At 42.3% G+C, this 13,629-nt stretch overlaps 1 protein-coding gene across 1 annotated transcript in view; it reads right to left on the reverse strand.

Annotated features, from left to right (window-relative positions):
• LOC126354780 (sialin-like) overlaps positions 1-13,629 on the reverse strand; it is a 118,139-nt gene that overhangs the window by 29,870 nt on the left and 74,640 nt on the right. Inside the window, exons 7-8 of the mRNA XM_050004677.1 lie at positions 10,925-11,057; positions 852-1,093 (exon numbers count right to left, since the gene is read on the reverse strand). Of these exons, the coding sequence (XP_049860634.1) occupies positions 852-1,093; positions 10,925-11,057 (375 nt within the window). The remainder of the gene's footprint in view (positions 1-851; positions 1,094-10,924; positions 11,058-13,629) is intronic.

A 13,629-nucleotide genomic window follows, 5' to 3' on the forward strand; every position in this document is an offset into this window, starting at 1 on the left:
TCCTTTCAAAGGGCACTGCCGACTTCCTTCCCCGTCCTTCCCTAATCCGATGAGACTGATGACCTCGCTGTCTGGTCTCCTTCTCCAAAACAACCAACCAACCATTAGACTTTTCATTCCATTCAGCAGATCCTGTAATGTAATCAGCGAATCTTATGACTGATATCCTGTCACCTTGAATTTTAATTCCGTTTCTTTTATTTCCGTCATTGCTTCTTCGACACATAAACTGAACAGAAAGAGAGAAAGTGTATGTGCCTGTCTCACAAGCATTTTTAATATGAGCACTGCAATGTGGGTCTTGCACTATTATTGTTCCCTCTTGGCTGTTGTACATATTGTATATTACTCGTCTTTCCCTACAGCTTACCCCTATTTTGCTCAGAATTTCTAACATCTTGCGTCACTTAGACGAACGCTTTTTGCAGATCGACAGATACTATGAATGTGTCTTTCTTTTTCATCAGTCTGCCATCCATTACCAAGCGCGACGTCATACTTATCTCTCTAGTGCCTCTACCTTTCCTAAAGCCAAACTGATCGTCATCTAACATATCCTCAACTTTCTTTTCCATTCTTCATACCATGGCTATAACATAATGAATCAAGCAAATCAGAAGTGAAAAGAATCCTACTAGAAGAGGATGTGATTCTTTGAAAATGACGCTGCCCATTCCTTATTCTCACTTGTTCAATCCGAGATCGTGCCCTGCTTCTAATAAACAGGGTCGTTGACGGAACGTTAACGTCTAAGTTTCCTTCCTCCCTCCGAAGAGGTTCAACAGTGCACGGTACCAGATGGTGTTTAGTTCTGTCTGTTTCTACAAGCTGTGGGTGAACTGCGAACTTACGTTGTCGTTGGTGAAGGCACCGACGACGTAAGGGACTGCAATGCCCGTCAGGTTGGCGAACATGTTGACGATGCCGACGATGGTGCCCGCGTAGTTAGGCGCGATTATCTGCATGTTGAGGTAGGAGCCCGTGCAGTCGGTGGCTGTGCAGAAGCCGCTGATGGCCAGCATCGCGATGATGGTGGCGCTGTCACAGCCCACCAGAGCCACCACAACCAGTGCCACTGCTGGCACCAGGGTACCTGCACACACGACAAGCAGCCTCTCTGTCTAACCCTTTCACCAACTTATAAGCCAACATTGAAAATGGCTCTGAGCACTATGCGACTTAACTTCTGAGGTCATCAGTCGCCTAGAATTTAGAACTACTTAAACCTAACTAACCTAAGGACATCACACACATCCATGTCCGAGGCAGGATTCGAACGTGCGACCGTAGCGGTCGCTCGGTTCCAGACTGTAGCGCCTAGAACCGCACGGCCACTTCGGTAGGCTATAAGCCAACATTACTGAAAAGTGCTACACCTAGAGAGCTAAACGTGCCTCAACATCAAGCAATCCTGAACAAACAGGGAGCACTGTGACGGATCCAGCGATTAAAGACTACAAGAACGTTGTAGCGAAACTGACCACCGTAACATCCACCACCTCTAAAAGTAAACGCAAAATATGCCAAGGGAAAAAATATTAGTACATCCTTTTAAAGGCTTCTAATTCATTCAGTCTTTGTTCTTACAACACTGCATATAGAGTACATGAAATGATTACATTTACAAAAATGGTTCAAATGGCTCTGAGCACTATGGGACTTCTGAGATCATCAGTCCCCTAGAACTTAGAAGTACTAAAACCTAACTAACCTAAGGACATCACACACGCCCATGCCCTAGGCAGGATTCGAACCTGCGACCGTAGTGGTCGCGCGGCCCCAGACTGTAGCGCCTAGAGCCGCTCGGCCACATCGGCCGGCTTACATTTACATATCAATAGCAGAAGCGGTTCTGATGTACGACGCATCGACCCACGCTGAAACAACATCTGTTGTTGGACGACGTTAAAACCATTCTCAGTACATCTACTATCCGCCAGGTGGCATACACCGTCATCGGATCAAAATCGAAGTTGTCTTTGAAGGTGTACTACGTCGTGTAACCTACATGGACGGCAAAGCAGGCGCCGACTCTGGCATCCAGTCGATCGCACAGATGGCGAATACTGTCCTGGGTTATGTCAAGCCTACTCGATCTGTTCACGTGGTTCTGTAAGAGTTGTTGGTTAACAAGCCACACGACTCCCTTCCCGTCCCATCATATCCCACAAGTGCTCGATTGGAGACAAGTCTGGACGTCGTGCTGGCCAGGGAAGTTGCTGCACGTCTTGAAGAGAACATGGAGTTTTACAGCCAGTGATTGGGTGAGCATTATCCTGTTGGAACAACGCATCACCTTCCTGTTGCAAGAAGACAAAAAAACGGGTCTAATAACATTCTGCATGTACCGAGCGGTGGTTCGAGTTCCCTGCAGAAACATCAAAGGTAAACGACAGTCGTAGCTTATCGCGCTCCAGACCTTAAGGCTGCTGTGCACTTGGATGCAGTGGTGAGAGTGGAAGACGGTGCACGTGCCCGTAGACCCACTACTAATAACCGGTTCGCAACAGTTCATGTTGACACGTCTGAGCCCTAATATTTGTGCTGTGGTTGCTGCACAGTCTGCCACTGCTGCCCTTACAATATGATGATCGAGGCTAGCGTCTACGTTGCGAGGACGTCCAGAAACTCGTCTACGGGTGTCATAATATTCACGTAACCACTGATGCCACCATCGCTGCACAACTGACGTTAGACTTGTGTTGCAGTTCTCCAAAAGGACCATCCCCTCACTAGGAAGGCCACAATACGATCTCTTTCAAACTCACTCAGTGTGTCTCTGTGGCATGGTTGCCTGCTTGCGTCACACGTTTGCACCACACTGCGCCTTGAGCCTTCTGCTTGTGATCATCACCTGTTACAGGGTAGACATGAATGGCCCTCTGGTATCTGTGGCCCATCTGTTGTTGGACGACGTTAAAACCATTCTCAGTACATCTACTATCCGCCAGGTGGCATACACCGTCATCGGATCAAAATCGAAGTTGTCTTTGAAGGTGTACTAATTTTTTGCCGGCATTGTAGGTATACTTGAAAAAGCAGATAAAGTTCACTTGACGCATTCCTAAAAGAGAGTCTCCACTGGTCCCCAACTAACTACATAAATGTAGACCAGATGTGGCTTAAATGCAAGGACAATTCAGTGACAATTGAGACGTTTAGAACGAATCAATTAACGAAACTTGGTACTCATCCCCTATGGTACACAAAAGAGATCAGAATACTGTTGCAAAAAGCAACGAATAAAGCATTCCAAATTTAAAAGAACACAAAATTTCTAATATTGGCGATGTTGTACGGAAGCTCGAAACTTAGAGCGGACTTCAATGCGGGATGCTTTTAGTAGGCTCCAAAACGAAATTTCTTTTCCAAATATGTCTGAAAACCAAAGAAATTCTTGTCATATCTAAAGTACTTCATCGGCAAGATGCAATCAATACCTTCACTGCACCTTTCCAGTAGTAATATAAGCAATTACTAAAGCGGAATTATTAAACTAAGATTTCCGAAATTCCTTCACCAAAAGAAGACTAAGGGTAACGAAGCAGCTTAAATCACTTAATAAAGTAATCCTTTCGGTTACGATAATATAAAAATTATGTTCCTTTCAGAAGATGCTTATATAGTAGCCTCACACTTAGGAATCATATACAAGCGCTCGCTAGGTAAGAGATACGTATCCAAAGAGTGGAAAGTTGCATAGGTCACTCTAATACTCAAGGAAGAAAGTAGGAGTAGTTCGATGAATTACAGACCCTTATCACTGAATTGTATTTATGTTAGGAGTATGGGATACAGCCTGCGTTCGAACATTATGAGCGAGCTTGAAGGAAACGGCCTGTTGACTGACATTCAGAATGGATTCAAAAGCTATTACTCTTATGAAACACAACCAGTTTTTTTATTCGCATTGCAGTAATGAGTGCTATCGACAGGAGTTCTGAAATTGATTCCATACTTCCGTATTTCCAGAAGGCTTTTGACACCGTTTCACACAAATACTTCTAATTAAATTAAGTTTCTGTGAAGATGTCTAACTAGAATTTTAATCTCCTGTCTGGAAGATCATAGTATGCAGTAACTGACGCAAAGTCATCGAGTAAAATAGAAGTGACATCTAGCATTCGCGAGGGAGGTGTTATAGGCCCGATTTAAGAGACAATCTGACCAGCCCTCTTAGATTGTATGCAGATGATGCTAGCATTTACAGTCTGAAGTCATCCATATGAGTAAGAAAAGAAATTAGTTAAATTTTGGTTATACGATAAATCACACAAATTTAAAGGCTGTCAATTCAACTAAATACTTACGAACTACAATGCGAACACCTTAAACTGAACAATCATGTAGGTGATGTTATAAGGAAGACAAACCAGAGACTGCGTTTTATTGGCACAACATTTAGAAGATGCGACAGAACTAATAAAAACACTGCCTGCACTGTGCTAGTCCGTACTCTGTTAGAATATTGCTGTGCGTTTTGGTATTACCAGGTAGATTGTGGAGAGACGTCGAAAAAGTTCAAAGACGGGCAGATCGTTTAGTATTATGGCGAATCAGGGGAAAGAATGTCAAGGGTGTTATAAGCAAGTTGAGGGTGGCAATCATTAAAAGGAAGGCGTTTCTCGTTGTGGCGAGATCTTTTACGAAATTTAAATCATTAACTTTCTTCTATGAATGTCAAAGTATTTTACAGTCGCCAACCTACATAGGAAGAAATGATCATCTTAATAAAACTCTGCCAGGCGTCTAAGTGTGAATTGCAGAGAAATCATATAGATGTAGTAATGAAGCATAGTTATAATTACAATTTGTTTGTGTCAGAGGGGAACATCCAGTGATAACACACTCGACACGCCACCCCACGCCGTGTGTGGATGGCGGGGGCAACGCGTTTTTCATTGTACATTACGATTCTACGGTAAAATCTACATACTTTTTGTCTGAAGCATTTTATTCGGTTCGCCACAATGGCGCTGTAATCGGAGGAGAAATGGGTACACAGTCGTAATTTGCGACATACTACTCTATGGCCCTAATTGAAATGCTCCTGGTTTATGGAAAATGTTTGAGAAATATTGAGGCTGCTGTTGCTTTATATGCCGAGCGTCTTCGAGAGAAAGCTCTCTCTCGTTCGTTCTTTTGCGAGGTTATAAACGCCTTTGACTTTGATGGCAGAGTACAGACCATCAGAAGGAAACGAAGCAAACGTGTTACAGGAGAAGCTAATGAAATAGGTGTGCGCCACAACTCACAGATGAGCGCCCGGGAACTACACTGCGATTTCGACATGTCTGTAGGTAGCATCGTCACAATATTGCATCGTCCAATGCGTATAGTTTTCAGGATATTTTAGTGTTTTCAGTCAAAATGAACACCCTGGTCACCCAAAATGCAACTACCTGAAGGGAGCATCCAAATCAGGTGAAATTTGCAGCACGCGTATGCGGCGACGGGAGATACACATGATTAGCACTTCGCACCTGAGAGCCCTATATAAAACGGAGAACAGATGGCCGTGTGGAATTGTTCTTTCGTGCTGTTGTTTTCGTAATCAGCTTCAGTGCGCCTCGTAGAAGACAGCGAGCGTCTTTCGTAGTTCGACCGAGGAAGAGTAGTTGCCTCTATGGACTGCAGACTTTCTTTCAAAGAAATCGGTGGTCCGTGTCGGACGGAACCAAGCGACTGTGGTGCTGATCTGTAATCGCTGGATGCAGGAGGGAACAACGAATCGACGACGGGACCTATTGCACATACCACGTTGCACCAATACACGGCCGGCTGTGGTGGCTGAGCGGCTCTAGGCGCTTCAGTCTGGAACCGCGCGACCGCTACGGTCGCAGGTTCGAATCCTGTCTCGGGCCTGGAATGTGTGTGATAGCCTTAGATTAGTTAGGTTTAAGTAGTTCTAAGTTTTAGGGGACTGATGACCTCAGATGTTAAGTCCGATAGTGCTCAGAGCCATTTGAACTATTTGAACCACTACACGTGACGAAAGGTATATTGTGTACACGGAAGTGATGGATCGCTTGCTACATCACGAAACATATCCCAACAAATTCGGTATGTTGAGCAACAAGCTGTCGTCGCACGTACCATGTGACGTCATTTGCAGCACAGTGGAAGTGCAAGAGTCTTTTGTTACATTTACCGCTGAGTCAACGCTACAGGAGTTTGAACCGGCAACGGTGTGACGAACGACGAACATGGATAACCCGAATGGATAGACATTGTCTTTGTCGACGAATCCCGATGCTGTCTGCACCACGACGATGGTCGGATTAGAGTCTGGAGTCACCGCGGTGAGAGACTGTTGAACTATTGTCTTATGTATCACCCTACTGGTCCTGCACCCGTTTTATGGTTTTGGGTGATATTGGACTCCATTCCCGCAACCCCTCGTACACATTGCAGCGTTACATCCCTGAAGCGTTGGAGCCTGTTGTCGTCTCATATCTTGCCGACAGCCACATTGCAACAAGATTGTGTCCTACCACACGTGGCCCTCATTGTTCAAGAGATCGTCGCATTGCACTGCTCCCTTAACTTTACTGTTCTCTCGATCTCTCGCCTGTTGAAAAGGACTGGTCGATGAATGTGGAACTACTGGCTAGGGATACACCACACATTGCCTTACCAGATCGACTCTGGCAATATGTGGAAGCACTGCGGATTGTTATACCCCCCGAAACACATCAAGCCCCCCCTTGAGTCAATGCGTCCGCACCACGATGTTATTCATAATACACCACCGCCGACGCTGCTACAACGCCGGCTGCCGATCAGTCGCCACCATACTAGGTAAAAACACAGGTTGAGTGCTCAGTTCTTCACAGTTCTCATCCTCGCAAAGACATCTTGCTCTTTCCAGAGTTTTCCTTATCCTTCTGTCCTTATTATTAATCTCAGAGTGCATTTAAGTGTGCCCTTCAAGTCATTATCGCGCTAGTGTCAGAAACAATGATTATTGTTCTCTTATCTGCGAGAGGGGCAGACCCTATTCTGAATGGCTGATTAAGTTTTGTGTAGGAGGTTCGCAAGAATCATGTGAGCCCACGCCTTTCCTGTACAGTTTTGTCAGTGATATACTTTACACGTAATTCTCATCGGTTTTAAACAAACTGTGTCATTTCCTCATATGTCTTCTTATTATGTTTGTTGAACCCGCTATCTTATGCTCCCTTGTTTTCTAGTGAGTAATTAATCCAGTAACGCTCATATACTACGAGAAAACCCATGCCTGCAAGTAGGAGGTGTCAGCATTTTAGAAGATAACCATTGCTGCCAGATTTCCTAGCACTTAGTCAATCATAGCAGAAATCATTCAAACCAAGCAACAGCTCAACAACACAGCGCAAACAGATGCAAAGCATTGTGTGTAAACAGACGAAAAAATTCATTATTGTTTGATCAAACATTTGTCGAGCCATCACTAGAAGCAGTTACATCCCTTAAATAATTGGGAGAAAGTGTATTGTGGCGTCCCTTTTCTAGACTTACGTTTTTCTCTTGGTCTCCAGTCTTCTGATTGATGCGTCCCGTCACGACTTCCTCTCCTGTGACAACCTTTTCCTTTCAGAGTAACAATTGCAACTTATGTCTTCATTTATTTACCGGATTCAAATCTCTGTCTTCCTGAATAGTGTTTACCCTCTAGAGGTTCTTCGAGTAGCACGGAAGGTATTGCTGGGTGTCTTATGAAATCTTATCAGATGTCCTATCATCCTGTCCCTTCTTCTTGTCAGTGTTTCCATTTGTTCCTTTCCCCGTCGATCCTACGGAGAACCTCCTCATTACTTATCTTGTAATTAATAAATGGACAAGTTGCCTAAGATAATCAAGTACCAGAGAAAAGAACTAGTAGTTAATCAGAGACACGAAGCTGAAAACGTCATAATGTGCTTTAATTGTTTCTTTTGTAAAAGCATAAATATGCTGAAACAATGTAAAATAGTTTACTCCTCCTCTAGCGATTCCTGTTGTGATTGTTACTGTTATTTCTGTTTATTGATTCATCTAAGTGTATTCAAGTTGGAAATATAATTTAAAAGAAAAGTATTACTTAGAGTCGTGTACATTATTTAGATATCCTGACTCACATCCCATTTTCATGAAATTAATAAAAATGATCTTCAGCAATGTAATAATTGAAGCTATTGTGGGAGAAATTTCCTTCCGCCTTCACCGACAATTAGTGAGTCAAATTTATCTGCAAAACGGAATTGCATCTTTTTAAAATCATATTAAAGAAGTCAGATAATTGTTCTACAGGTGTCACAGCGCTTACTCATTTCGTAATTTAAAAGGAATCCCAAAAGCCGAGGTTATTCGAAATTTGACTTGGAGTGTATCTGTTAGACACAATAGTCAATAACTTTCATATTTAAATATACGGAACTATAGTGTGGAAGCTTATAATAGTATTCAGACTTGGGAAAAATTTCCAGAGATCGTAGTTGTACGTAAAACTGTTTTGTGCTTCACACTGGAAATAGATATAACTGATCTTACAAAATGCATTGCACTGTGCTGTCTGTGATAATGATATTTATTCTGTTACCGATTTCGGTCTTAAACCAGTAGCAGAATAAATACGACTACCACAGACAGCACAGTGTAATGCATTCTGTAAAATTTGTACGTGCTGTTGACCAGCTCCTAAAAAACTAAAAAAGATGTGATATAACTAAATAAAATGTCTGCAGTCTCCCATCACGTAAAATACTTAAAAAGTAACAAAGTACAATATTTTTTTAAATTTCATTTAGCGGAACGACCATTTAAAACCAATCGTAGGAAATCTAGATGCAAGGCACGATTTGATCCCTCAGGTTTTCTTAGCACTATTGATGAATACTGTGTTTCCTGTGGTTCTGGTTGGAGTCCAGACGGTGAGTATACATAGAAGCAAAACTCGCAACACGAAACAAGATGACTGGGATGGTTGTCGAAAAACTGTGCAGAAAATGGAAGCAACAGCTCGGCAGAACGCCCGGCAGCTCACACGGCTTGACTGTCTGGAAGAATGCACAGGAAGTGATATCGTCCCTTGAAGGAGGTAGCGTACAAAGGCCCTGTAACACGCCCGGGTGTACAACTGGCGGGAGACCTTTAAACTGCTCTCACATTGACCATGTGCCATGTCCACGCCACGTATCCGATACTCCAGCTGCCGTCGTATAATTTCTGCTCCACACTGCTGATGGCTTGCCTGAAATTATGTATATAAATATGCAAGCGGGTTTAGGGGAACCACTCAACACTAAACACAACACTGCCCTACGTCTGGTTTGAACAATTATATTCTGAGACGATAAGAAAATCGCAGGTTGCACTGTTTACTCACTAAGTCGCAAGTGGTGATGCCAGTTAACATTTTTTGCAGATTTGATGAGCGGTCATAATTAACATTCCCTTATTACTGTACAGTATTCTTGACGATGTTAATATCTGTCACTGTTGTACTTCACGCTGTCACACGTATTTCACAGTCTTACTTCGGCTGAACCTTCGGTAATGTATACACAGGCAATGATGCTCTTTCTTTCCACAATTATCACTTGGACGAGCGGACGCGCAACCGACACGACGCGGGTGATTGTTGAGGATGCGGATGCCGAATGGCAGAACGAAAGTTCTTACGCTCGTCACGGACACACAGATATCTGGTACCAGTCCTTCTTGACACTTGTAATAATATATCACTGTTCGTAAAAGTTAATTTACAGTTCACAGTTCTCACTCTTACGTGCCTGAGCGTAACCGTCGTGACGCCGCTGATTATTGCTGGTGCGGAAACGCGCTGACCGAAAGCATGTTCTCACGCTCGCTACGAGCCACTGAGCCACTGACACTCCTTTGCTGTAAATTATTTTACTGATTCACATTAGTTTCATTCTGGGAGGTCAGACACGACGTGGATGATTGATATTGTACGATACGACACGCAAACGGGCGGATACACAAATTTGTTATTGGCGGTATTGCTCAGTTTTAATTACTTCTTTACGCACTTTCCAGTGAATCCACTTCCATATCTCATTGCTTCACAATAATAGTACTTACTGGCCACACTTGAACCTCGATAATAATGCCTTTCCCATGCAGAACTTTCCACAACACAACATTGCAGCTCCCTCCTCCGATGTCGACTCTGCAAATGCAGCCGCTCGCACAGATACTCCGCAACCAAGCCAGCGATATGACAATTGCTTACAACCCGTTTTACCTATACTTTATTGATCGTCAGTCTGATAGTACTGATACACGAAACATCCAATGAAGAGCAGCGTGTCCTGGCACAGGTAGCTTAGTAAGCGGAAAAGTGCCACAGAGGTGCTCTTATAACTCTATTGGCAGACACTACAAGAGTGACGTCATACATAACGCTGTGCTTGACTATTAAAATGTCGAGAGTATGCGTTCCTAGCAGAGAAGCAATATACTGATTTCTACTAAGTAGATCTCGAGCAAAGACGATAAAGATAAAATTCGAGCGGAGCTCGTAGAGAGGTTTATCATGAATCGTTCTTCCGCCATATCATTTGTGACGAGAGAAGAAGTGACGGAAGTTGACAGCCTACCCTCCGACACGCAGCATAAAGTATCTTGCCGAGTACATGTAATTGTATACATGGACCTTCAGCTTATTTCTCCCGATGTGTGTCTGAATGGTCAAGGGTCCATAGGGCTCTCCCCAACACCTGCGATACCCCGTTTTCGGGACGAAACAGGTTAGCTATTCGGTCGCTCATAAATGAGTGTTGCTGTACACTATTTCATTCAGGATAACTTAAAATTATGAAGCAAAAAAATTAATGCTGATATCTTGTCCATACTATTACACATCTCTGAATATAGCAATAAAAAGATGATAGAGGTATGCTGTTTATGAAAATTTGAAACTTTTGCACACAGTACTTACCTAGCGCATTTATTATGCGGAAGGTCCAGATCTTTGATACAAATTCCTTTCGGAGCAGGAAGTTGGTAAACCACACAAACGCCACACTTCCAGCTGCACCAGTCATGTGGGGAACGGCTGATATGATTCCATTCTTTAAAACAAAAATTTAAAAAAGGCACATATGAAGCCATTTATAAAACTATATTCGGAGAAAACTACTATTTTACGCCTTATATAATTTTCTTTTGGTCAGAAACATTGATCTTCAGACAGAAATAAATGTTTTAAATACGGTGACCGTATGGTAGAAGTGTTTACGCTTGTGTGTGGTGCTGAACACTGGTTTTTCTTATATACATCAGGAGAAATACCTAGTTCTCGTTTTCCATTCACATTGAGCAGTTTGAATCATTGCGAAATCAGTCACCATTTGTTCAAAAACGTCACATAGTTTATCATAACACCATTACCGTAGCTTACAACATGATTCGACATTGCACTATCAGTAACTAAGTGTGGGAGACATTGTTTAAGAGGTGTACTGCTGTCCAGTGATGACCCTTTCAGGTTTTAAACTGCTGACAACTCAGCTGTAAATAAATAGTGTAATAGTAACTGCCACTTGCTACTTTAAACGACATAAGTAATTACCGACACTATTTTTCTACCTTTATGGACGACATAAAATTCGACCCGCAACCGTCGGAACACAGACATTTCCTCAGGGGCATAAGCCTACTAATCAGCTGGTCTTGCCAGTAAAATATGCAATCAGGTGAGACAATCGATTCAAGAATTTCAGAAGTGCAAGCAAAATCAACACCTAAGAAATTTAGTGAAGTGAGAATTTGACACACATCCCCCCCCCCCCCCCCTGAAATAAGGAAGACTGTTAAAAGGTGATGATAGCTCCAGTAAGATACTAAGAATATGTAGCCCATTAATTTGTTAATATTAATTCCAGGTATTTTCCCAAACATATTAAAATATTCATGCTTTTATTAGGCCTCCTTATAAGAAAAATGACTCCACGTTTATAACTACCTGCCAGTCATACCTTTTAAATCGATTTTCAAAATTTTTGAGAAGATAATGTCCTCGAGGGTGGGGCCTTTGCAGTAATGGGACACTTGATCGATCACAGTTTGGATTTCAAAAGAGGTGCTCTGTTTAGACTTCCACTGAGCGTATAACGAAATTGTTAAATGATAAATTATCTCCAGTTAGTGGTCTTCTGTAACTAATCTAAGATATTTAGTTGTGTCAGTCATAGTATTCTACTAGCGAAAGCAGTTTTTTTTTTTTTGGGATACGTGTTTCAGCACTTGCGTTATGCATGGTTCCATCATACGCCCATTTCTTTCCTTGGTTTGTGTTAATGAGCTACCGTTCTTTTTGAATCATGAAGAAAGATTTGTCCTTTCGTAAACTATAAAAGAATTATTTGTGAAGCCGATTAGAAAGCAATGACAGAGAAAATAGGAAACAGTAGTAAATTAATTGGTTTCACACGACTTGACTAGCTATAAATCTGAGAAAAACGAAGACCATTCAGTTTTGTACCTGCTATGAACGTAGCGTATCTACAAAAGTCTTAAAAGGGACAGAAATAATTTCGTGAGTGCACATACTGGTGAAAACTTAACTAGGCAAAACCATGTAGTAAATCTGCTAAAACATTTACGTTCAGCTCATTTTAATGTAAGAATAACTGCAAACTTTGGGGATGGGAAAACTGCTATAGTAACGTACTTTGCATATATCCATTCACCCATGTCCTACAGTATACCACTCTGGGATAACTTCTCGCTTAGGCCAAAATTATTCATCACATAAAAGAAAGTAATTAAAAACATACACTCACAGATAAAAAAAATCGCAACACTAGCAAGGAGTTGTGCGACATAACAAAAGTTGGCAGGCGTGTTTTAACATCTGAAGGATGATATCAATTCAAATACGAGTGGCGCCAGTAGTGAAACTAATGGGAATACAAAACAAGGGTGTAAGGCGTCCAGATTTTTTGGACTTTACATGAGCTTGATCCATAGTAACAGTACGATACAGTATGACATCCTCGGAAAATAATAATTAAATTATATCAACAAAAAGCAACTGTAGTAATCTCATGTACCGAAAACTAAGAAAACAATAAGTACCAATGTAAGAATAGTGTCATGCGTAAGTAAGTTAAAGTGAAACAATTTGGAGATGAACCGAGCATGCCTGGTTAATGGCATTGGAAAACCCCACTTAACAAGAGAACGGAGAGCTTCAGCGCAGAAAGGTATAAAGCCAGAACAATGCATTACTCCTTTCAACTTAAATATGGCTGGGACCGAGGGTGAGTGGCTGGACAGCTTTAACGGCGCTAGGTGGCGACCTGACGAGAAAAATAAAATTCACCTCTAACGAGATGGCGATTGGCTGAAGCCATACTGGGCGATGCAGACGCGACACGGTAGGGAGATCCCCATTATATAAAAGCATTTTGAGAACTAAAACTTCTAGAATATCTCTTGTCTTGCGGCGGACCACACAAGTGTGTGGAAAATAGTGAGGGTGTTGAGAGCTTTCCTTTTGCAAAGTGTGGGCGATATGTTTCACATATCGTGGTGACAGGTAGCAAAGAGGTAGTTAATTATTCCTGGGGGAATTTTTGGAGGCAAAGAAATTTTGCACATCTCTCCAACCCTTAGCGAGTGTGCAATAGCCATTATTTT

Source organism: Schistocerca gregaria, chromosome 3, assembly GCF_023897955.1.
Source record: "Schistocerca gregaria isolate iqSchGreg1 chromosome 3, iqSchGreg1.2, whole genome shotgun sequence".
Taxonomy (NCBI): domain Eukaryota; kingdom Metazoa; phylum Arthropoda; class Insecta; order Orthoptera; family Acrididae; genus Schistocerca; species Schistocerca gregaria.